The sequence below is a fragment of the Phocoena phocoena genome, chromosome 19 (assembly GCF_963924675.1).
Source record: "Phocoena phocoena chromosome 19, mPhoPho1.1, whole genome shotgun sequence".
NCBI lineage: Eukaryota > Metazoa > Chordata > Mammalia > Artiodactyla > Phocoenidae > Phocoena > Phocoena phocoena.
This window is the reverse complement of record NC_089237.1, coordinates 50,299,644-50,323,207: the sequence shown is the minus strand read 5'-3', so window position 1 is coordinate 50,323,207 and position 23,564 is coordinate 50,299,644. Positions and strand designations below refer to the sequence as shown.

Here is a 23,564-nt window from a genome sequence, read left to right as displayed (position 1 = left end):
AAAAAGAAGAAAAAAGAATGCAGCTGTGAAGCGGAAATGACAGGGGCAGCTGGAGAGGTTTTTTTAAAAGCTGGAAGAGAGTGGTGGCTGGAGTCCACCCCCAATCTCCTGGTGTAGGAGGACAGTAGGCAAGAGCAGGACCAAAAGGAGGGCTTGGGGAAAGTTGTGGAAGGAGGTGATAAAGGCCTGTGTCCGTCCCAGGAGCCCCTATCAGGCTAGCATTTCCTCCCCATCTCCACCCCCTTCCTGCCGCTGACCAGGCCCTCCCTGGAGCTGGAAGAGAGAAGGCCCAAGTCACACCCTGGAAGAAGCTCTGTGGCTCCGGAGGTCTTTCTGCTGGCCTGTAAGCTGGGGCTGAGGGAGGAGGGGGCCTGAGGGAGGGATACCAGCCAAGGGCCTGGAGCTAGCAGTTTAGGCTTCAGGGGGCAAGGGGAGGAGAGGGGAGTGGAGGGGGGGAGGTGTGGGAGCTGAGTTTCTGGAAGGGATCCTGGAGGTTGCAGTGGGGGCTAGGGCCTGGAGGCATACTGCCGGGGGGCGGAGGGGTGCCCACTCTCAAGCCCCCCTTGCCCACAGGTCCCCATGCCTCTCTTCCTCTTGCTGCTCCTGCTGCCAAGCCCTTCGCACTCCCACCCCATCTGTGGCATCAGCGAAGTGGCCAGCGAGGTGGAAATGAACTGTGAAAATAAGGGGCTGAAGGCGCTGCCTTCAGATCTGCAAGCAGAAACCAACATCCTCCGCCTGGGTGGGAACCCCCTGGGCACCTTCTCCATGGCGTCCATGGTGAATCTGACTCACCTCACTCAACTGCACCTGGAGAAGACCCAGCTGACCAGCCTGCAGACTGACGCGACGCTGCCCCGGCTGGAGACCCTGATTATATCCCACAATACGCTGAGAAGCCTGCCCTTGTTGGGACGGGCGCTGCCAGCACTCTATACCCTGGACGTCTCCTTCAATGAGCTGGCCTCATTGTCTCCTGATGCCCTGGATGGCCTGAGCCACCTCCATGAGCTCTACTTGCGTGGCAACAAGCTGAAGACTCTGCCCCCGGGGCTCCTGCAGCCCACGCCCAAGCTGAAGAAGCTCAACCTGGCTGAAAACGGGTTGAGTGAGCTGCCCCCTGGGTTCCTGGATGGGTTGGAGGAACTTGACACCCTCTACCTCCAGCGGAACTTGCTGCCCACGATACCAAAGGGCTTCTTTGGGGACCTCCTCCTGCCTTTTGCTTTTTTCCACGACAACACCTGGTTCTGTGACTGCGGGATCCTCTATTTCAGCCACTGGCTGCAGGACAATGCCAACAATGTGTACATATGGAAGGAGGGTGTGGACGCCAAGGCCATGACCCCCAACGTGACGAGCGTGGGGTGTGTCAATTTGCCCAACACGTTTGTCTACACCTACTCAGGGGAGGGCTGCCACACCCCTGGCGACAGGGACAGCATAGACTACGATGTCTATGAAGAGGATGACAAGGTGCCTACCACAAGGGCTGCGGGCAGCTTCTCTACCCACACCAGTGCCCACACCACCCACTGGGGCCTGCTTTACTCACTGCCGACTGCTCCGCTAGGCCCCCAAGTGTCCTCCTTGCCTCCAACTAAGGAAGAGACCACGTTCCGAATTTCTACAGGACCCATCACATTCTCCAAAACTCTAAAACCCACCCCAGAGCCCACAAGCCTGAGCACCCCAGAGCCCACAGGCCCGAGCACCCCAGAGCCCAGAGCCCCGAGAACCCCAGAGCCCACAAGCCCGAGCACCCCAGAGCCCACAAGCCCGAGCACCCCAGAGCCCACAGGCCCGAGCACCCCAGAGCCCAGGGCCCAGAGCACCCCACAGCCCAGAGCCCCGAGCACCCCAGAGCCCACAAGCGAGACCTCAGAACCCACCGTATCCTTAACCTCCACTGAACCTACTTCACTTCCCACTATCTTAGAATCCACCACAGCCACCATCTCTGAATTTGTCAACCTCCTGAAGGCCCAGGGCGTGGCTCAGTGGAATATGGAGAGTTCCAGAAACGACCCTTTTCTCAACTCTGACTTTTGCTGCCTCTTCCTGGGCTTCTATATCTTGGGTCTCCTCTGGCTCCTGTTTGCCTCTGTGGTCCTCATCCTGCTGCTGTTCTGGGTCCAGCACGTGAAACCACAGGCCCTGGCCACAGTCACACACACCTCGCATCTAGAGCTGCAGAGGGGAAGGCAAGTGACAGTGGCCCGGGCCTGGCTGCTTTTCCTCCAAGGCTCGCTCCCCACTTTCCGCTCTAGCCTCTTCCTGTGGGTGCGGCCTAATGGCCGTGTGGGGCCTCTGCTGGCAGGACGGCGGCCCTCAGCCCTGAGCATGGGTCGTGGTCAGGACCTGCTGGGGACAGTGGCTGTTAGGTACTCTGGCCACAGCCTCTGAGGGGGGGGGGGTGGTTTGGGGACCTCGAGAGAGACTCTGATGGGCTTTCCTATTGGGATCTAGCTGGGGGCGGGTGGGTACAGAGTACAGGGTCAGGGGAGGGCTTCGTTGCTGCTTCTTTGTCAGGAGCCTCCTCTGCACACCCCGGGCACACAATCCCAGACCCAGCGTATCTGGAGAGGTAGTGAGATGGAGAAGTTGGGTGGGTCACAGAACAAAGAGAGCTCCTGATGCTGCATGGACGGCGGGGTTCCCAGACCACTACACTAGGCTATTACCATCACTTTGGGGAAGTTTTAGGAAAAAGCAAACAACAAACAGAATATAGCACAGTTCTCACATGTATCCGTGTATTGAAGGAAACTTGGGAAGAGATGTCACGATGTGAGCCCTGATTGTCTCTGGGTGGTATAAATACAGGTGGTTTTATTTTCTATTCCTCTGCTTAGCATTTTCTGGTTTTCCACCATCATATATTATTTGTATCATAAAAATAATTTTAAAATAGAATGTTCGTTCTATTCCTATTTAGGGAAACGAGGCTGGGGCACCGTCACCAGCATTCCCAAGGCCCCAGCTGCCCCACCCTAGTTGCACTGCTCACCCCCAAAAGCTCTAGTCTTGGCCTGCACTTCCCCTGCCTGGGCCGCCTTTTCCCTCCTCCAAGGGTAACCACCCACCAGGCCAACCACAAGCAAGTTCCAGCTCAAGATCCAGAAGTTTCCTGGGAGCTCAGTGGTACTACTGAGGCTATCTGCCTGCAACCTGCAGTACTAGGAGGACAGGTGGGTGCCTCCTGGCACCTGTGGCCTCAGACACGCAGCTCTCCTGCTTTGCCCAGGGCGGCAGGACAGGGGAGGGAAGGGCCTGGCAGTGAGTACCATCTTGGTGGGTTTTACTGAACTACTCTGTTTCCTGCTGTCAAGCCAGGAGGAAGGCAGATGGAGCCCAGTTCTCTCCCCTGGTGCCATGGATTCTGCCATTCACCTTACCACGCTGGGCAGAGCTTTCTCTCCTGCCTCCAGCCCAAGCCAGCACTTAGGGCCCAGAGAATGGGAGTGAGGGCTGAGCCTTTCTGGCTCCACGGAGACCCCTTCCTCCAGATGGTGCAGGAAGAATCCTAACCTGAAACCCTGACCGCATCTTTCTCCTGCTCTGAACTCTTTCCGATAGAGGACAACTCCTGAGCTTGGCGATCGAGGATTTCCGTGCACCAACCCATCTAACTGTGCAGCTTCCCCTCCCACAGCAGACACTTCACAGCCTGTGCTCCAGCTGTTACAAACTTTGCAGAGATCACCTGCTCCCCCGCGTTTCTCCTCTAAGCCTTTGCTCTCAGTGGGCCAGGCGTGCTGCCCCGCCCCACTTCCCTGGCCAGTCAGGTACTGTGCACTGTCTCCCCTCGCCCAGGCTGGCCCGGGTGCCCCACATCCCCCTGCAGCGGTCTGTTGCTGACTCCCAGTTTCCCTGTGTCATCCTCCCGTTTGGACTTGGCACTCCTTAAGGACAAGGTCCAGGCTTCAAGTGTCTCAAAGCGGCCCCTGTGGCCCAGGCCAGCATGTGCATGGAGAGGGTAAGAAAAGAGGCAGAAGTGGGAGGGCCCGGCTGCACCGCCAGGCTGCTGAGCTCAACTTCTTCTACTGATGAGGTTCTGCCAAGGTGACAGTTCCCACCTGCCGTCTGCCTGTCCCCTGGCCTGCCTGTCCCGTCCTGGCTCAGGAGAAACCTTCAGGCCTCGTGCCGCCCAGCCCTCCTTCCAATTGACCTTCCTATGCCCTTTTATGCCCCAAGAGGTTCCTAAGCTCCTTGAGGGCAGGACCTGGGAGTCACACATCTCCTAAAGAAATGGAGAAGGCAGTCACTCTCCCCAGCTTACAGCCCACATCAAGCCTCCAGGCTCTGGGGGCCCGGCTCCATGCCCACTCTGCCCCCGACAGGTCAGCTTTCCCCTCTCAGACTCTATTCCCTCCCTCTTCAGGCTGCAGAAACAGTCACCAGACCCCAGAGATTTTTCCTGGGGATTACATGAGATGACCTGGGCGTCTGTTGTATTCTTGAACGAGGGGCTAGGAAGCAACACACAGGGACTGGAGCTTGGGTTTTTCTCACCCTTCAGCTGCTGCAACATGACTGACTTACATAACATTTGCATAAAAACAGCGGGTACTTTTTCTTTAATAACTTTTTTTAAAAACTCCAGTTCCTGTTCTCCAGGGGCATCCGCTTCTTTGTCCAGTCTCCTCCCCCTCCTGCGCCCACAGCTCTCCAGATTTGGGGGTGGTGTCATCAATCCAATTTATTGATTACGTCCTCAGTGAGGTGGAGGAAGGAAGGGCCATGTCCTCCCACTGCAGACCTTTGATCATCTTGACAGCTTCGGCTCTCTCCTGTCCCCTCAGCTCTGCCTTGGTTTCCCCACTGAGAAGGGGGGGCCTTCTGCTGTACTATGTGCCCTGAAACTAATACCCAAGAGGAGACCAGGAATCTGCAGGGAGCTTCCCACCTCCATGCAGGGCACAGGCAGGGACAGAGAGATCACGATGATCAGGGCAAGGAGGGCGAGCTGGAGCAGGGGCAGGACAGACCACAAGTCCCTTATCACAGAGGAGGGAACCATACTGTGGAGGGAAAATAAATAGCGGGGCCCAGGGCAGCAGCGTCTAGGTCCCCCGGGGGGCACACTGACTGTAGGAGCAGCGGGCGAGTGGGAGCCCCGGCACAGCGGCTCCAGGCCCCTCGCTCGCCTCAGCCACTGAGGAAGAGACGCTTGTAGGCCTTGTTCATCTGCTCCAAGAAGATGAAAGTGAGGACAGTGTGGGGACCCAGGCGGGCATAGTATGGTGTAAAGCCCTTCCACAGACTGAAGAAGCCCTCGTAGCGGACGACCTTCACCAGCACATCCTAGACAGCCAGGCAGGCACGGCACTGAGGTTGGGACCTGGCCTCTGGGACCCTCTTCCTCTTACCCAGCTATCCCCCACCCCCACTCCAAGGGCATCCAATCGGGCAGCCCAAGCCCCTAGCCCTGCTTCCTCACCAGCCCGTTCTTGTATTCCGGCTTCCCGTCAATCATTCGCATGTTCTGGATCCTGAAGGAGAGGAGGCAGGGGCATGAGAGCCATAAAGAGGGCTCTCCCGTCCTTCTCCAGGCCCAGGGCTGCATACTCACCGGGTCTTGACAATGTCCACAGGCATAGAGGCAGCAGTGGTGACCAGGCCGCTGATCATGCTGGCACAGAAGTGACACAGGATGTTGTCAGAGAAGTAGCCTGGAGAAGCAGAGCAGGGGGTGGCAGTCAGCTCAGAGCTGGCCCAGGCTAGGCTGGGAGCTGAGGGCCCAGCTCTGTGTCTCACCTGAGTCCAGTAAAAACTGCTTGGACTGGGAGTAGGAGGCGAGCTGGGCGGCATTGACGACAACGGCCCGAGCCATGGTAGGGATGCAGCCCTGGGGTGGGGGAGATGGGGGAGAAGTCAGAAATGCCCAAGACCTGACCCCACATCCCCAGTCTCCAGCCCCTTCACTCACCCTCCATAGTGTAGGGACGCCCTCTTCCCGGGCAATTCGAATCAGGGCATTAAACACGTTTTTGTAGCCACGGCGCTGGTCAGCTGGAAGCCTGGTGGGAAGGTAGGGAGAGGCCAAGTTTGGGATAGACCACCCTGCTCCCACAGGAGCAAAGAAATGGAGGCCAGAATGCTGTGAACAGGTGAATGCTGTGCTCTAGATCTAGAATAAGAAATCAGTTCTTTCATTCTAGATTTCAGGGAATGGGGCTGGGGACAGGCTCAGACCTGGAACTCACCGGCCGTCAGCGGTCATGCGGATAAGAGCCACCTCAGCTGGTGTTCCCACAAAGGCACCAGTTGCACCTGCAGTCATGCCAATCAGGGCCTTCAGCAGAAAGCCAGGGGGTGTACCATCAGCCCCAGTCAGGCGCTCAAATAGCACGGTATAGATACCAAGGCGAGTAGTGGTATAGGTGGCCTGGCGCAGCAGGCCAGCTGACAGCCTGGGGAGCGAAGGAGTCAGTGCATCAAGCCAAAGTCTAGAGCTGTCAACCCACACGCTACCCCCATCCTTTGGCCCCAGTACCCGGTGTAAATGCCCCTCAGCCCTTCTGCCCTCAGAATGCTGGTGAGGGCATGGAAGCTGGTTTTGTACTCTCGTGTCTTGGCTCCTTCCCCACTCAGCTGCATCCGGTTCTTCACCAGGTCCAGGGGCTGCACAAAAACTGTAGCTCCCATCCTGGGGGAAGACAGGAGTGGAGTCAAGAGCTAGGTGTCCCAGATCTACCAAAGCCCCCTGGAGCCCGACAACAAGAGATCACAAAGGGCAGGGCCTGCCATGCGATTGACTACATGTTCAGGAGGCTGGTGGGCATGTGTACAAGAGTCTCTGCGTGTACCAAGAGCAATGGGTCTGAAAAGTCCAGCGGTCCAGTAGGTGCCATGCAATAAAAGTGTTCCATGCAGCTCCCAGGGTGTCAAGCAGTGACCGAGAGATTGCATGCAGTCCGACCCAAGGAGGAGAGGTGGGCATTCATGACCTGGGACTCCACGTAGTCCAGCAGGAGCCATGCAATGACCTGAAACCCCAAACAGCCCCGCAGAGCCAAGCAATGGGTTGGGAAACTCTGGTGGCCCGGTGGGGGCCGTGTATGCAGCCCAGAAGGGGCCCTACGATGGGTGAAAAGATCCTAGCAGCCCATCAAGGACCTCGTAATACGATGGGAACAGCAATGACCCCGTGTCACCTCGGTTCACTGCAACACACCCAAAGAACAGGGCCCGGTTCCTGGCACCCGTCCCTGCCTCCTCCTGTCCCATCCCTGGGGCCTGAGCTTACCCGGCCAGGCCCCCAAACAGGAACTTGACGGACTTAGGGGAGGTACGGGGCTTCCCGTTCACCCCACTAGCCCCGGGACTCGCCGTCGCCGCCATCGCCACTCAATGGCCCTCGGCTCCCGGACCCGTGCGCGCGCGGCCCCGCTCGCGCCCAAGGTGACACCGCGCGCGCAACAGGGGCGAGGGCGCGCGCGCACGCCCCGGCGCTCAGGGCCAGCGCCAGCTGGAAGTTGGCGCAGGCGCAGGCGCAGGCGCGAGCGCAAAGGCGTCCGGGAGTAAGGCGGAGCTGAAGGAGGAGCTTCAAGAATGGGTGAGGGGACGGGGTGCGGCTATTTAGGCAGCAAGAGCATAGGTGCAATTTTTATCGAATTGGAGTCGCGGGAAAATCGAGAGGCGGGTATTTGAAGATCTCGCGAGATCGAGTGAGTTAGACTAGCCAGAGTTAGGCGGTCTCTCGCGATAGATACAGGAAGCTGTCAGCAGGTGGGAGGGACTGTGGTGAGGACTCTCGCGAGACTTGAAGGTATAGCGGCGACGGCCAGAGGGAGGAAGGGAGGTTTGTAAACCGGGCAGCTGAGGGATCCCGGGCACTAGCACGGAGAAGCGACTAAGTCGTCTTCTGGGGCCTCGGTGCTCCTTTCATCTCCACAGGCACTCCCTCCACCTCTAACCTTTCTTTTAATCGGCCTTTTAGGACCGGAAGTCCTTCCTCTTGAGCGTCCATTGCTGGAAGCGGCCTTTCTTTGCCGGAAATCCTCTTCCAGGGGCTGGAAAGACGGCCCACCTGGCCGGAAGTCCCACCTCCTTGAGCTCCCCCACCCTTCCAGAAGTTTTTCTGTCACCTGTGTTTGCCTCCGTTCCCTTTCCCCGTATTATTCCTGTACCAGAAAGGGGTATTTTTGGTGTCTCCCTCCCAGCTTCATTAAACGGGTTGGCTGTCTCACTCCCCGAGTCGGGGGTCCTTCCCCGCGCCCCCATGTAGCTGGGAAGTGGGACCTGGGGGTGGTTGGACCCCTGGGATCCTGAAGGAGGACAAGAGAGGGCGCAGAACTCCGTTTCTGCCTCTGTTATCGGGACGCGGCCTCCTCCGCCTCTCCCCTCCCGCTGCCATGCACCCTGCGGCCTTCCCGCTTCCTGTGGTTGTGGCCACTGTGCTGTGGGGAGCGGCCCCCACCCGGGGGCTCATTCGAGCGGTGAGTCTGAGGGGACGTTAGGGGAAGGGCGCTGAAGGGAGAGGTTGCAGGCTGAAGGACAAACATGGACTCTTTTATCCGCAGATCTCGGACCACAATGCCAGCATGGACTTTGCAGACCTCCCAGCTCTCTTTGGGGCTGCCTTGAGCCAGGAGGGACTTCAGGTGATTTTCTCTTTCCTGTTTCCCTGAATTCTCCCTGCTGGGTAGGGGTTGAGGAGCCTTTCTTGGGGGAAGCTGGAGGTAGGAAGAGAGTCAAGTTAGGAACTAAGTACAAGAACACATCTAGTGTGGTGGAATCCAGAATCTGGAGGGAGAATACAAAGTCTATTTCTAGAACTCTGAGCCTTAGAAGGGAGACTGAAAGTGGACTAAGATAAAAGGCAGGACGAGTGGTGCCTATCAGTAGGGTCTCTAGAGCCAATTACTGGTTTTATGACCTTGGGCAAATTACCTGAGCCTTAGTTGGTTTTACTGTAAAATGGGATAATAATAGAAGTTATCAGATGTATTATTGTGAGAATTAGATAAGCAGTTTTGTAGTAGTTTTTCACAAAGACTGCCACATAGCAAGAACTCAGTTGGGCCATAGATATCAGTATAGTTGTTTGTGAGATGGGTAATTGGAAAATTAAAGGGAGGTGTTAAAAAAATTCAACTGAGTAAATTTCAAAGCTCTTACTGGCTTTTATTTAATGACCCATGAATCAGGCAGCATTCCCCCTAGCAGATAGAAAGGATCTCTGAAGAACTATACAGAATGAAAGACTTATAGCCAGAAGGGGGTGGGGCAAGGAAGTTATACTAGCAAAGATTTGATTTTCTTTGCTAGTGGCAAAGATCTCCTTTCTTTAGGGGACTGCAGGGGTCTACCAGGCAGATTACCTCACTAGTGCTGACCCAAGTAATTCCAGATAGAGTGGTTTAAGATTCCATTCCTGGGGGAGGCTAAAATTATAATTAAGTATTGAGTTTGGTGACATGGGAGTTGGCACAAATAACTCCATTTGGGTTTGGTCTTGTGTATTTTTTAAAAAAGGGAATATGTTCCCTAAGAGTATGTATTAGAGCAGGGAATGTGAAACAACTTGAGAAAGTGACGTGGATGAATGGAGAACTGAATTACAATCAGTGGGAAACTGGAAGGCAAAACAATTAGCTAGGAATGTGGAGTATATATTAGCTCATCTGGGAAAGGGAGAGGGATGATGGAGGGTGTGGGAAAGGGATGTTGTTTGATGTAATTGCATCTTCAGGAGGCTAAGAGAAGAGGTAGATGTCTGACTTTGGTGGGATGCTCAGACCCCAGGAATGAGCTCAGACCCCACTGACCTGTGGGGGCCATTGTGCTTGGTGGGACCTGTGGGGAGCAGCATCTAGGGAGATGAAATCCAGCTGTTGTTTGCTTCTCTTCTCCAGGGCTTCCTTGTGGAGGCTCACCCAGACAATGCCTGCAGTCCCATTGCCCCACCACCCCCAGCCCCGGTCAACGGGTCAGTCTTTATTGCACTGCTTCGAAGATTCGACTGCAACTTTGACCTCAAGGTTGCTGAATGTGGAGTGGGAGCTGGGAGGCTGAGGGTAAAAAAGGCACCAGGAATGAAAGGTGGCAAGGCCCATGATGGCTCCTTATCTGCCTTGTCTCCCTAGGTCCTAAATGCTCAGAAGGCTGGGTATGGTGCAGCTGTGGTACACAATGTGAATTCCAATGAACTTCTGAATATGGTGTGGAATAGTGGTAAGGTTGGAGGATCTGGACAGCTGGGTTTTCAGTAGAGCTTAGACTGAGAGATGGCGGGAGGGCTGAAGCCTTAGGGAAAAGAAATCAGTCCTTTAGGTGGAATGGGGCAAGAGAGTCAAATGCCAGAGTTACCAAAGGATTCATGTGGAAGGTTGGGTCCCCAGTGTAATGCCCTAATCCCTGCAGAGGAAATCCAGCAGCAGATCTGGATCCCGTCTGTGTTTATTGGGGAGAGAAGCTCCGAGTACCTGCGTGCCCTCTTTGTCTACGAGAAGGGGTAGGACATGTCCCTCCTTCCCATTCTTCCTTCAGCACTTCCATGCCAACCTGGAGTCTAAGCCCGTGCCCCAACCATCCAGCCTCAGGCCCATCATGCTCTGCCTCTTGGTACTTTCTTCCCATCCCCTTCCCCCTCCGTGGGCCCTGTCCAGAGCCAGTTACTTTGTCCCTCTTCCTTTGTCCCTTTGCCTTTCCTGCCCCTCTGATATTCGTCTTCCTTTTCCCAGGGCTCGGGTGCTTCTGGTCCCAGACAATAGCTTCCCCTTGGGCTATTACCTCATCCCCTTCACAGGGATCGTGGGACTGCTGGTTTTGGCCATGGGAGCAGTGATGGTGAGTAGTTCAGGGACCAAGACGGGAAGAGCTGAGGCCTTTAAAGCCAGACTGGCTCTGGGGTTGCAAGATAGGGCTGGTTTGTATGGGACTGTCCAGATTTGTTCTCTAAGACTGATCCATCCACCCCCCCTTTCACCAGATAGTTCGTTGTATCCAGCACAGGAAACGGCTCCAGAGGAATCGACTGACCAAAGAGCAACTGAAACAGATTCCTACACATGACTATCAGAAGGGTGAGGAGGGTGGAGGAGAGCAGGCCTTTCCCACTATTTCCCTGGTTCTGAAGGAGTTGGAGCCCAGGAGAAAAGAGGCAGAGATGGCAGGGAGGTGTCAGCTTGAGATACCACCTTTGCTCCTCTTTTTACGCATACGTACAATGAGGACAGGACAGGATTAGAGCAGGAAATGTAAAGCAAAAATGATTAAATGTAATAGTTGGGGTTGGAGGGGGGTGGAGGACCTTGCTCATAAGAGAGAAGGTGGAGAAAGCAGAAAAATGGAAGGAGTGGGGAAGATTCTGCCAGAGAAGGCAGACACAGGTAAGGAGGGGCTGGGTCTTAGGCACTGGAGCCTCCAGTGCCCATATAAGGCTATGGCAGAAGCGCTGCCCCATTTCTGCTCCTCCCACCCCCTCTCTCTCCAGCCTCACACCTCCCCCCAAAAAACCACTTCCCTTCTTACCTCTGTTCCTCTCTACTTGTTCTAACCCCGGATTCCTCATGTTCTACCCTGCTCCAGTCTCAGCTCTTCCACTGGCTCTGTAGAACCAGAGAAAATAACTTTTGCAGGGTTTAGCTCCACCACAGGCCTCTCAGAGTGAGTTCTTGTGGGCCCTGGTCCAGGATGGCTCAGTAAAAGAACTCCTTTCTTCTTCCACCAGGAGACCAGTATGATGTGTGCGCCATCTGCCTGGATGAATATGAGGATGGGGACAAGCTGAGGGTGCTCCCCTGTGCTCATGGTGAGGCCCTCACTTCCTGTGCCCGTGCCCCCCCCCCCCCACCAGCAGGCACCACGCCCTTCACCTCATTCCTCTTGGCAGCTTATCACATCCGCTGTGTGGACCCCTGGCTCACTCAGACCCGGAAGACCTGCCCCATCTGCAAGCAGCCTGTCCATCGGGGTCCTGGGGATGAGGAGCAGGAGGAAGAAACCCAGGGGCAAGAGGGTGACGAGGAAGGGGAGCCAAGGGACCACCCTGCTTCCGAACGGACCCCACTTCTGGGCTGCACCCCCACCCCTCCCACCTCCTTTGGTTCTCTAGCCCCAGCTCCCCTAGTCCTTCCTGGGTCTTCCACAGACCCCTCACCCTCTACCTCTGCAGCTGCCATCCTGGTCTAGTAGTCCCCTTTCCCCTCCATCTCTGATGACCTATTTGCACAGCTCCTCTTCCTCTCTACTGTCTTCTACGCTGAGGGATAGGAGACGAGGGATAGGAGTCGTTTCCACCCCAGGTTTCTCCCTTACCCAACTCTATCCTCTTGAAGGGGTTGGGGGTACAAAGGGATGGGGTTTTCATTTATTGGGTTAATAAAATTGTTTTTGTGGACTAAGGGTGAGATCATTCTCACACAGGTAAACTTCTTATCCTTTTGGGGCATTGCCCCTTTCTGCCATACATGGGCAAGGGAGTGCTGGGAGGCTAACCTGTAGTTTTTTGGGGTTTTTTTTGCCATACGCCAGCCTCTTGCTGTTGTGGCCTCTCCCGTTGCGGAGCGCAGGCTCCGCGGCATGTGGGACCCTCCCGGACCAGGGCACGAACCCGTGTCCCCTGCATCAGCAGGCGGACTCCCAACCACTGCGCCACCAGGGAAGCCCTAACCTGTAGTCTTAAGGGCAGCCCCAATAGGCATCTGCTGTGACTCTGAGAAGGGGAGCCCCACCCACGTGTGAGGATGACACAACTGGCCTCTGCCTTGCCCGCAGGCCTGGACCCATTCTCTTGGTCTGGATGGCTCTATTCCATTACCCACCAATTCAGTTAGCACACTGAGGACCTAGGTAGGGCTGGCCTACCTGGCCAGGTAGTCCTGAAGCAGGTGTTTAATCCTGGAAATGAAAGCAAGCTCAAAACCCTAGACTTTGTAGTGCCTCAACCCTTCTGCTGCTTCTGACCCCAAGCCAGGATGGAGGCAGATCACAGTGGCTGTCCTCCATCCTGACACCCAGGCTAAAACCACACAGCACCTTTTCAGTATAATCTTTTTTATTCAGGACAAAAAACCAAAAAAAAAAAGTTTTCCAACCACACACAGGAGGGGTATGGGTTGGGGGAAGGGTGTCTGTCCATCCAGCCCAGGCCCCCAGCCCATGTGGTTTTGGCAGCAATAAGGGGTGTGGGGTAATGGCCCAAAAAATAAAAATGGTGTATGTGTGTGTGGGAAGGAGAGGGGTGCAAAAGCAGTGGGGAGTGACAGACGAGGTCAGTACTGGGAACGCCGCAGGTGGGAGGCCATTTCATGACATTTCTTGTTGATCGTACCACCGTGGATACCTTCTTTGCCCATCAGCAGGACTAGCGCTGGAGGAAAGAGAAAGGATGCTAGAACCCAGGTGTCACAATCCCACCCCCGGCCAGCTGTTCAGCAGCTGTCCAGCCCTGGGGGCTGTAACCCAACCTCATCTCTCCCAACCCCCCCCCACACACACAGGCAGGCTGTCAGTCACCCTGAAACAATAGGGCTTTTCAAAAGAGGAAAATCAAGCTTAAAGGCTGGAAAGGAACACAGTAAAACTTAGGGGTCAAAGGCTTGTGGACAATGTGTTGACTCGAGTTCAGGCTAGAAACGGCTGTGGATGAGCCTGCCACCTCCAAGTTTTAAGAAACGAGCTCAAAACACAAGAGCTAAGTGCTGGCTTATGACTAACAGCCTACCTCCTCCAAGAAAATAAGAAGTTTCTCATGTGAAAAGGCTCAAGGCAAGAAGGAACTTAAGAGGTAATACAGTTCAACTTCTTTACATTGTAAGATGAGGAACTGAGAACTGAAGGGACAATCCAATGTCCCAGCATCCAGCAGGCTGGGAGTAGAAACCTGGTCTGGTCCCTTCATACTGGGTGATCCACACAGAAAAACCAAAAAAATTAAGATGGAAGTATATTAGAGATTTTGGAGCTAGGGAAAGGGTAAGACTCAAACTCACTCTTGGTAGTCAGGGTGACAGTGATATTGAAGGTGGGGGCTCCGCTGGTGCTCTTGGTACGAAGATCCATGGTAAATTCCCCTTCCTGCATCAGTGAGTCCCGGATCACAGAACATTTCTGGCCCCCAAGCGTTAGCCCATTCACGAAAAAACTTGACCGGTCTTTGCCAACCAGGGTACCAACCTCAGCTGGCTGGAAGGGGAATCAAGCACCCATCAAGTTAGTCAGTACACCAAAGTTCCCACCTTCTTCTTCTCCAAGGACCCACCTGCCTTCCATTTCTCCGGGAAGCTAAACCCCCTAGGGGGGAGATGTGTATGTTACGTGCTTTGTACACATCCGTGAAATTTGAGAGACTCAGGACTGTTGGAAGTTAGTACACAAAAAGATCATGATCTTCAAACCTAGAGAACGGTAATAAGAAGGGACAACATATTCCTCTGAAGGCTTAGATGTCGTTTAATAAGGAAAGCAAACCCAGGAAATAAAGGGGGCCAAAAAGCAGTTAAGAGAATGGAGTGGAATGGAGTGGGGAGCCTTTGGATGCTCAGAACTCCTTCAGGAAAAGCAGAAGCGAAGAGGGAAAGGGAGGGGGCGGGCAAAGCAGGCGAAGCAACTTTGCCCTTATTTGGTCAAAGGTTCTGCAGGAGTTGTTAGGGGCCCGGACGCCTGGGTCTCCAAGTAACCTAGAGTTTAGATCCAGGTATTTATGCTCTAAGATGAGGAAGCAGATGCCTGGGGGCTTTCCGGGAAAGTTGAAAAACTTTTGGAGGGGCCCTGGGACTAGACCCGGCAAGCCAGCCCTCGGGTCTAGATACCCTAGGGAACGTATCTCCCCCTCCCCCTTAACACCCCAAATCCCCACATCCGGTCCCCTCCCGCCCGGAAATCCCCTTCCCCCCCATTTCGAACTTCCGCTCCCCCTCCCCACTTCCGGGCAGTGTGGACAGAGGAGGTGGTGATGGGGACAGCAGTAGTCGTCCCTTCTTCCTTCACTTATATACTGTCCTAGAACTTCTCACAAAGTTCCCCTGCTCCAGGCCCCGCCGGATGGCGGGAAAGGAGGGCGAGGGGACTTCCGGGGCTGGCCTCACAGGAATGTTGAGTCCAACGTGCCGACTTTGGGTGGGGGGAGGTCGTGTGGCGGCCTAGCCCTCTCTTACGGAGTTGGGAGGGGCAGGGAGCTCACGGAGGACAGGCATGGGACCCAGGCCATGCGACTGGGGCTCCCTCCCCCAGAAGGAGGAACAATGGTGGAGGGGGCGCGAGCTGGCGGCCGGAAGTAGAGCTAGGGGGTCCAGGGGTCCCCAAGTCCCTTCTCAATCACAGTCCCGAGCGGAAATTGCAGTGCGTGCCCGACCCACCCTAGAGGAGGCGGAAGTGGGCCGCCGCACCGGGCGGTGCGCCCCTCCCAGCCCTGTGTCCCGGATGTAACGCCCCGTCGCGGAAAGCGGAGCGGCGGGCTGGCTGGGCGCCGCCGCCCGGGGCGTAGGACTCAGGAGGCCACGGAGGGACCCGCTCACGTGCAGCCGCCATTCGCGCCACCTCCAGGGCAAGGACCGGGTCACGGCCTTTCGCTGCCCTCCCCAGGCCGCGCCCGCCACCACCCAAGTCCCTCCCTCAGGGTGCAAGCCCGGCCAGTCTCCGCGCAGGCCTCGCAGTACCGTGATGTTGACGAAGGTCTTCCCGGGGACGGCGGCCCAGACGGAGGGCGAGTCCTTATAGCCCACGATGGCCGCGTCCTGACACACCCCGTCCGCCATGAGGTTTTCGATATAGGCGTTCCAGCCGGCCATGGCGCTGCTACTGGGGTGCTCTCGGGGCTGCTGCTGGGGCCACGGGCTGGGCTCGGGCTGCTTCGGGCTGGCGGGCGGGGGAAGGCGGAGAGCTTGGGGCACGCGCTGCTGTCCGGACCGCGGCTCTGCTAGCAGTGCATCAGCCCTCGCACCGCCACTTCCTGCTCCTCCCCACCCCCCTAGATTTTTATTTGCAAAGGGCGGTGGGGGCGGGGCCTGCTCCCCATTCCCTCCCTCCCTCTCCTCGCCTGCCCAGATAGCGAACTTTGCAAGTGCAATTTTAAAAATCCCTCCCCCTACTGCAAAATTTGCAGAGTTCGATGGAAAGCGACGCAAAAAGGATGGGGGGCGGGGGTGGATTAGGGTTAGGGCTCCCTCCACTTCGCTTAGAATATCAGTCAGACTTCGGTGTACGGAAAGGGAGTGAGCCAGAGGGAGGAAGGAAAGTGAAAAGAGAAAGAATTAGCAAACTGCAAATTTAGCAAATTAAAGAGGGTTCGGGTAACTCAGGGTTAAACGGAATGACTCCCCCTTCCCCCACCTCTGCCGCGGGGGGGCGATGTTGGGGGAAAGGAACGGCGGACGGCGGCGGCGGCGGCGGCGGCGGCGGCGCCTGCGCCCGCGCCTGCGCCCGGGCCGGGAGGGAAAGCGCGTGGCGCGGTTAGGGTTGGCGGCTGGCTTCGCGGGCGCACGCCCGGTCGCACCGGGCGGGACGGATTTGGACCCCCTGTGGAGGAAGGCCGGCCGGGGACGTGTCTCCCGCCAGGCGGAAGGGGCGGGGGCGAGGCGTGCGCATTGCCGCTTCTGCCCCCCCTTGATTTTATTTATTCAAGAAATAAGGGAGTAAAGGGAAATTTGGCAAAATACCCTGGCCGTTTTCAGAGTTGAAGGCATCCACCAGGGACACTTCTGTCCCCAGCATATACCCGGGCGGCACAAGTGGCACTGGCTGGAGCCCACCTCGACTCCAGGGGATTATCCCTCGCGCTGGATCAACTCCAGCCTCAGGCCTCACCCCCACGTCACAGCTCCGCCCGTCCCCCGGTCAGCAGTTTGGGTCACCGGCCGTGCCCCTTGGCCCGTCTCTGCAGAGGTCACGGAGCGACCGTGGGGCGAGACGGGCGGGCTTATTTTTCAAGGCGGAAGAATACTAAGCGGTTTCAAGATTGCAACTTTTTCAAGAAGGGGAAAGTCCCTTCTACGTTGGCCCGTTAAGTTTTTTCTCCTTTTTCAGTAAAACTTATGGTAAGAACTAGTGTGCGATTAGTTCACTCACTGCCCACCGGGAAGAGGGTGGGGCAGGACCCGGCGGCCTGCTTAGGTGAACTAGCCCTTGCTGGCCGCCCGGGCAGCTGAGGGGCTTGGCCACTTCCGGTCCCTCAGGGGAGGGGCGCCTCCCGGGCGGGAAGGGGCTCCGCTCCTCTCGGGTCCTCGCCAGCGGACGTGGTGCCCTCGCGGCCACTCCGAACCCCAGGGGCATCCACGCTCCCCGAACCCGTGTTCCTCGACAGCCGCGGGGGCTGAGTCACTGGGCGGCTCGGGCGGGGCTTCATGCGGGCACGTGGCGGCGCTCCCCCCCCCCCCCCGCCGTCTCCTGACCCTTGGCCTGCCGCACCCCCTTCCCCAGGGTGGAAATCTCCGGAGAGGGAGCGGCCAGAGATAAGGGGTGGGAGGGCGAGATGGAAGACCGGGGGTAGGGATCCTGAGGTGGGGGCTGAGAGACACACCATGGGGCAGGCAGGGCGGGGAGGGGAGCTCGGGAGAGAGCCCGGGGCTGAGTCACTGGGCGCCGGCCGCTGCGGCGCCGGCGGGAAGGTCTTCCGAGTCGGGGGCGACGAGCAGGGAAGCCGATGACCGTCGTTCGCCGGCCGGACGGCCGGAGCCCGGGCGTGCCCTCAGCTTCCGGCAAGGGCTGCAGCCAAAGTCGGGGCAGACCTCACTCCCGCCAGGCCCGCCGAGGCGGAGAGAGTCACCGAGTGCAGAGACTCATTTCCCTTCAACGCTGCTAGCCGACCACCCGACTGGCCCCCGGCGGTCAGACGCTCGGAAAGGGCCACCCCCTCCTCTCGTCCATTCATTTTTTTCACTTTTGATTCAGCATCATTCACTGATGGGCTGGTATCACGACCTGAAGCGCCCGCGGTCGGTGGGGAAAGGGCTCCTGACTCTCCACGCAGGGCGATAAGTGCTGTCCTAGCGCTATCAGTAGGGCGCCGCGCCAACTCTGAGGGCCTGTCTAAATTCGTCAGCCTGTCCCTTCCCCCACTGCCCTTGCTGGCCGAGAGAGGGTAGGGTGGGGTGGAGCCGAGGGAGGCCGCAATGGGGACCCTGAGAGGTGAGACTCTCTCACCTTCTGAGTGGGGAGTTCAATTTTAGAGCTCAGAGCTTGCCCAGAACCCCCTACTCCTGCCCCCATTGAGGACAGAGGCAGACCCCCGCCCTCCAAGTGAGCTGTGCACGTGTGGATGTCGTTCCTGCAGCCCCTCTTCCAGGCCCCCTCCCCAGTCCTGCAGGACTCAGGTTACCCCTGGCCTTTCCTAAAGGGCACTAGTTCCTCTTTAACCTTTGCAAAAGAGGAATATAATCCTGGGGAGAGGAGAGCCCCTCCCCTGTTTCTCCCCAGGAGTGGAATTAAAAATAAGGACTTTTATTGGGGAACAGAAAGGAGGGGGTAGTCATTGATCTTTTGGGAAGGGGGCAGGTGTCTAGGGCCAAAGGCTTCTGTTTTAGGCTATAGTGGGCACTTGGCTGCCAGCTGGGCTGGAGGGGGAGATGGAGAGGGTGAGAGGCGGGGCTGGCTGGGGTACAGGGTGGCTGGAGGATAAATGCCCAGCCTGAGAGGGGGTGAGCTGACACTGTCCCAGCTGCCACCTAGACTCAGGAGCCCAGCGAAGAAATCCCAGGTCTGGTGAATCTTTCAGTCCCGGGGGATAGGGGTGGTAAAAGGTGAGGGTGGTGCCGCCTGGAGAAGGGGGGGAAATGTCAGCATTCTTTTCCTTCTGGGACTGGGGGTGCTTGAGAAGCCTGGAGGGGTTGGAGCAAGCAGGATGGGGGTGCCCAAGGACAGGGAAACAAACGAGACTGTGAAGAGAGGCAGGCAGAGACGATGGAGAAGCGTGGTTACAGTTGGAGCCAGGTGGGGGAATCTGGGGCCCCTGAGGATTTGGAGAAGGCTGAGGAGCAGGAAAATGAGGTAGACTAACAGGAGAGCATCCGAGGGCTAGGAATCCGTGGAGAACAGAGTACTTGGCCAGAGGGTGGAGGGAGAAGGCAGAAGTGCAGCTTTGCAGGAGGTGGGGTTGAGCAAGTAGTGGAGTTTTAAGAGAGGCCTCCAGATTCTTAAGACGGGAGAGTGGAATGGGAGCTGTTCTGAGTGGGGGAGGGGCTGCGCCTGCCACTTTGGTCTGTGACCTTTTTGTGGGATATTTTTAGCTCCAGCACCTGCCTTCTTGGGGCGGGAAGACTCTTAAAGGGCAAGGGATTTCGGGTTCCTTAAGGGGTCAACGGTCCGCACTCACACCTCTCGCCCTGCAGCCATGGCCATGCAGAAAATCTTTGCCCGAGAAATCCTGGACTCCAGGGGCAACCCCACAGTGGAGGTGGACCTGCACACGGCCAAGGGTAACACAGGCCCATTGAATGGGTTTACCTGGGAAGACCCCCAACTCCATCTGCCTTTGCCCCCCAACTCTATGCCACATCCACTCCTTTCTCTGGGATCCCCTCTCCCAGCCTGCTCCCCAGCAGGGAGCAGCACGAGTCTCTCTACACAGCCTCCTGCCCCTGGGCTCAGAGAGGAGACAATCAGTCCTTTGGGGGGGTGAATGGGACTGGCTCTCTGTGATCTTCCAATTCCTCCCACCTCAGGCCGATTCCGAGCAGCTGTGCCCAGTGGAGCTTCCACAGGTATCTATGAAGCTCTGGAACTAAGAGATGGAGACAAATCTCGCTACCTGGGGAAAGGTGAGGAAAGACCAATGGGGTGGTTTCAGGACGTGGTATGCGATGTCTGCACAGGGTAGAGGACGGGAACCCAAAGCTCTTGAGGAGCTGGGGGCCACGGGAAGAGACCTAATTGAATAGAAGATCTGAACCCCCTGCTTTGGCCTCTAGGGGTCCTGAAGGCCGTGGAACACATCAATAAGACTCTAGGCCCCGCACTGCTGGAAAAGGCAAGTGGAGGACCCTCTCTCCCCCTCACCTGCTACCTGGTCCCAAGCAGCTCAGGCTTGGCCAACCATCCCATCTGCCCCAAATACCTGCACGTCTCTTTCCTCCAGCACATGCCCTGACTCCTGAGAAATCTAACCTCTGTTCTCCCCTCCTCAAACCTGCCCTTCCAGAAACTAAGCGTGGTGGATCAAGAAAAAGTTGACAAATTTATGATTGAGCTGGATGGGACAGAGAATAAGTGTGAGTGAAGGGCTAGGGACAGGGGACGGAATGGGCTGTGGGAGGGGCAGGGGAGAGACCGCGGACTGAGGTCTGGTTAGGATTATTTCTGTGTCTCGCATTTTGGGGCGCACCGTAACTGGCTGGATTTGTATTCATCGCACAGGCATTTCCTGATGCCTGCTCTGTGCGAGGCTTGGGCCAGGCTGTGGACACAGCCGTGAAGCCGACACATTCCCCTGGGCTGGGTGTTCCCAGAGCACCTCAGGCTGTTGGGGAGAGATCTGTTAACAAACTCAGTGCCCAGTGGTTTGGAGTTCTGGATTCTTTCTGGGGTGACCAGAAGGGATGTTCTAGGAGCTGACCCTAAACCCTGTGTGAGGCGCTCTCACACTTTCTTTGTACTTGCTTCCTCCAGCCAAATTTGGGGCCAATGCCATCCTGGGTGTGTCCCTGGCCGTGTGCAAGGCCGGAGCAGCTGAGAAGGGGGTCCCACTCTACCGACACATTGCAGATCTCGCCGGGAACCCAGACCTGATCCTCCCGGTCCCTGTGAGTGCAGCTGCCCCGCCGCATCCCACGGTGACCCCACCCAGCAGGGAGGGCATAAGCAGCCCCTGGAAAGTCCACCTTTCAGACCCAGCTCCAAAGAAATGGTTTTCTGAAATGGAACCTCTCCTGCTGCGGTCCAGCCCTCCTCCTTTCCCACAATCCAAACCTTCCCTTTAACCTCTCTCTGCCTCTTTCCCTTGATGTAACCGGGTTCCTTCACATTCCAATCCCAGGCTCAGTAACTCCAATTTCTCATTCTGCCCTATGCCCCAACCCCAAATCAGATCGAGAGCTTCTTCATGGCAAAGATCTTGGCATTTTATTTTTGTATCTTCTTTAATACTTATCAAACCAAATTTGCTCTTTATGGAAATCCTTTGAATTTCATTGCAATAATAATGTTACCATTTATTGTTACTTACTGGCTAGATTGTATAAGAGCCTGAGCTCTGGAGACAAGCTGCTGGGTTCGAATGCTGGTTTTGTCCCTTTACTAGTTGTGTGATTTTAGGCAAGTTTATTTAATCTCTCTGTGCCTCAGTTTCCTTAGCTGTAAAGTGAGGGATAATAAATTGTACCTAGTTACAGGGTAGTTTTGAGAATGAAATGAGCCAATAAAATATATGTAAAGCACTTAGAGCAGTGCCTGGCCTGTAGTAAGTGCCATATGCCATATCAGTGTTAGCTGCTACACCAGGCACAGGCTAAGAACTTAACATCCAGTTGCTCTAATTTAACACATAAGATCCTGCAGGTAAGCAGGTGGTGTCCCCATGTTATGGAAATGAGGAAGGAGTCTCTGAGGAGTAAAATTATTCATCCTAGACCATTCAGTAAGTAGGGGATCCAAGATTCCACCTCGATGCCCAGGTCTAAGCACCCTCTCCCCATCTCAGGCCTTCAATGTGATCAACGGGGGCTCCCATGCTGGAAACAAGCTGGCCATGCAGGAGTTCATGATCCTGCCCGTGGGAGCCAGATCCTTCAGGGAAGCCATGCGCATCGGTGCCGAGGTCTACCACCACCTCAAGGGGGTCATCAAGGCCAAGTATGGGAAGGACGCCACCAATGTGGGTGATGAGGGCGGCTTTGCACCCAACATCCTGGAGAACAATGAAGGTCAGTGTGAGCACTCGGAGGGGCAGAACCCCTGGGTCCCCATGGAGACGGGTGCACCGGAGCCTCAGGTCCTCTCTTTCCCTCCCCCAGCCCTGGAGCTGCTGAAGACCGCCATCCAGGCGGCTGGTTACCCCGACAAGGTGGTGATTGGCATGGATGTGGCGGCGTCTGAGTTCTATCGCCACGGAAAGTATGATCTTGACTTCAAGTCACCTGATGACCCCGCACGGCACATCACTGGGGAGAAGCTGGGGGAGCTGTATAAGAGCTTCATCAAGAACTATCCGGGTGAGACCCTGGATGTTCCGTCGCTCCTGCTTGAGTCTCCAGCAGCTGCCCTACATGCCGGCTTCGGCATCTCCACTGCCACCAACTCAGTCTTTCCGATCCTTAGCGCCACTGCAATCTCCACCCAAACTCTTCTGACCTGTCACTCCCCTGTGAGGCCCTTCTGACCTTTAACCCGAATCTGCTCCCCTTTCCCACCAGTGGTCTCCATCGAGGACCCTTTTGACCAGGATGACTGGGCTACCTGGACCTCATTCCTCTCGGGGGTCAACATCCAGATCGTGGGGGATGACCTCACAGTCACCAACCCCAAGAGGATTAGCCAGGCCATTGAGAAGAAGGCCTGCAACTGCCTGCTGCTGAAAGTCAACCAGATCGGCTCAGTGACCGAATCCATCCAGGCGTGAGTGCCTCTGGCCCTCATGGCCTCCCTCCACCCATACCCAGTCCAGCTACAGTACTGCCCACTAACTCCAAGTCTGACTATCCCTTGGCTCCTGACCCACCCCACCCTTTCGACCTCAAGGCTTTAACTCTTGACCTCACCCCAAGAGCTTTGCCATTGTTGCCTTGCCATGCCTCATCCCCACCCTGACCCTATGCCATCCCTGTCTCCCAGATTCTGCTTCTTCCCACTAGCATTCAGGAGCCCAAATTCAAGATCAAGAATCTCCCCTTCTCTCCTGCTTCCCAAAGAACTTAGTCATCACCCTCCCCTGAAATCTCCCACTCCCCAAAACAGAAGGGAAAAGCCCCAGCTAGCCCCTGGCTTTCCCACTGAGGAGGTCCCACCGGACCTTATTGAGTGTCCTCTCCACCTAGCTGCAAACTGGCTCAGTCTAACGGCTGGGGGGTGATGGTGAGCCACCGCTCCGGGGAAACCGAGGACACGTTTATCGCTGACCTCGTGGTTGGGCTCTGCACAGGACAGGTACTCGTGGCCCCCCTCCTGCCGACTGAGTTTTCTTGGGATCCCTGGCCTCCTGCCCTGGAGTTGAATGCCACCACAGGCTGCTCCCTCAGGGCCAGGCCCAATCCCTCGTCCCTGGTCTCACACAACTCCTGGAATTCCTCTTCCCTCTTCAGATCAAGACTGGTGCCCCCTGCCGCTCAGAGCGTCTGGCCAAATACAATCAGCTCATGAGGTACAGTGGGTGCAGCAGGCCTGGGTGTAAGGAGCTGAGGGCTCTTGGGTGGGAATATCACAGCCCTGACTTGGTCTGTCTTCCAGGATTGAGGAGGCTCTCGGGGACAAGGCTGTTTTTGCTGGACACAAGTTCCGTAACCCAAAGGCCAAGTGAGAAGCTGGAGGCCCCAGGATTCCACGGGACAGATATAGGCCTTCAAGCTCTTCCTCCTGAAATAAACATTGGTGCCAACCAAGGCAGTGTGGCCTGCTCATTTGTGGGAGGGAGGGAGACGCTGGTCTCTGGGCTGGATGAGACAGGAGGTGAAGAAGTAGGGGCAGGAAGG

The 23,564-nt window shown here is 56.5% G+C and overlaps 5 protein-coding genes across 14 annotated transcripts; 3 read left to right on the top strand and 2 right to left on the bottom strand.

The window, feature by feature from the left end:
- Nucleotides 1-579: 579 nt before the first annotated feature.
- On the top strand, nucleotides 580-2,406 carry GP1BA (glycoprotein Ib platelet subunit alpha). The gene has a single exon (XM_065897849.1). It carries the CDS (start codon nucleotides 580-582, stop codon nucleotides 2,404-2,406), a length of 1,827 nt encoding a protein of 608 aa, XP_065753921.1.
- A 2,278-nt stretch (nucleotides 2,407-4,684) lies between these two features.
- On the bottom strand, nucleotides 4,685-7,481 carry SLC25A11 (solute carrier family 25 member 11). Of its 4 annotated transcripts, XM_065896545.1 has the most exons (9): nucleotides 7,253-7,394; nucleotides 6,500-6,652; nucleotides 6,210-6,416; nucleotides 5,933-6,023; nucleotides 5,761-5,851; nucleotides 5,576-5,675; nucleotides 5,444-5,495; nucleotides 5,147-5,307; nucleotides 4,685-4,865 (listed from the first exon to the last, which is right to left on the bottom strand). In XM_065896545.1, exons 1-8 carry the CDS (start codon nucleotides 7,345-7,347, stop codon nucleotides 5,152-5,154), a joined length of 945 nt encoding a protein of 314 aa, XP_065752617.1. In that variant the 5' UTR covers nucleotides 7,348-7,394; the 3' UTR covers nucleotides 4,685-4,865; nucleotides 5,147-5,151. The 4 variants fall into 4 exon arrangements, with proteins under 4 accessions (XP_065752617.1, XP_065752616.1, XP_065752618.1 ...); XM_065896544.1 differs by having other exon boundaries at nucleotides 4,685-5,307; nucleotides 7,253-7,481; XM_065896546.1 differs by lacking the exon at nucleotides 4,685-4,865 and having other exon boundaries at nucleotides 5,152-5,307; nucleotides 7,286-7,347.
- A 462-nt stretch (nucleotides 7,482-7,943) lies between these two features.
- RNF167 (ring finger protein 167) lies at nucleotides 7,944-12,322 on the top strand. 3 transcript variants are annotated; one of them, XM_065897245.1, is made up of 9 exons: nucleotides 7,944-8,444; nucleotides 8,529-8,609; nucleotides 9,864-9,989; nucleotides 10,095-10,182; nucleotides 10,372-10,462; nucleotides 10,692-10,797; nucleotides 10,940-11,033; nucleotides 11,681-11,761; nucleotides 11,843-12,322. In XM_065897245.1, the coding sequence occupies exons 1-9, from the start codon at nucleotides 8,361-8,363 to the stop codon at nucleotides 12,139-12,141; spliced, it is 1,050 nt and encodes a 349-aa protein (XP_065753317.1). In that variant the 5' UTR covers nucleotides 7,944-8,360; the 3' UTR covers nucleotides 12,142-12,322. The 3 variants fall into 3 exon arrangements, with proteins under 3 accessions (XP_065753317.1, XP_065753319.1, XP_065753320.1); XM_065897247.1 differs by having other exon boundaries at nucleotides 8,361-8,444; nucleotides 11,684-11,761; nucleotides 11,843-12,141; XM_065897248.1 differs by lacking the exon at nucleotides 9,864-9,989 and having other exon boundaries at nucleotides 8,361-8,444; nucleotides 11,843-12,141.
- A 673-nt stretch (nucleotides 12,323-12,995) lies between these two features.
- Nucleotides 12,996-15,933, bottom strand: PFN1 (profilin 1). Its single transcript, XM_065897125.1, has 3 exons — nucleotides 15,609-15,933; nucleotides 13,944-14,136; nucleotides 12,996-13,321 (listed from the first exon to the last, which is right to left on the bottom strand). The coding sequence occupies exons 1-3, from the start codon at nucleotides 15,738-15,740 to the stop codon at nucleotides 13,224-13,226; spliced, it is 423 nt and encodes a 140-aa protein (XP_065753197.1). The 5' UTR covers nucleotides 15,741-15,933; the 3' UTR covers nucleotides 12,996-13,223.
- A 2,171-nt stretch (nucleotides 15,934-18,104) lies between these two features.
- On the top strand, nucleotides 18,105-23,474 carry ENO3 (enolase 3). Of its 5 annotated transcripts, none has more exons than XM_065896947.1 (12): nucleotides 18,105-18,201; nucleotides 19,275-19,361; nucleotides 19,608-19,703; nucleotides 19,854-19,912; nucleotides 20,084-20,153; nucleotides 20,551-20,684; nucleotides 21,581-21,803; nucleotides 21,894-22,091; nucleotides 22,293-22,494; nucleotides 22,914-23,022; nucleotides 23,178-23,236; nucleotides 23,323-23,474. In XM_065896947.1, exons 2-12 carry the CDS (start codon nucleotides 19,277-19,279, stop codon nucleotides 23,390-23,392), a joined length of 1,305 nt encoding a protein of 434 aa, XP_065753019.1. In that variant the 5' UTR covers nucleotides 18,105-18,201; nucleotides 19,275-19,276; the 3' UTR covers nucleotides 23,393-23,474. The 5 variants fall into 5 exon arrangements, with proteins under 5 accessions (XP_065753019.1, XP_065753016.1, XP_065753018.1 ...); XM_065896944.1 differs by lacking the exon at nucleotides 18,105-18,201 and adding an exon at nucleotides 18,457-18,643; XM_065896946.1 differs by lacking the exon at nucleotides 18,105-18,201 and adding an exon at nucleotides 18,592-18,793.
- The last annotated feature ends 90 nt before the right edge of the window (nucleotides 23,475-23,564 follow it).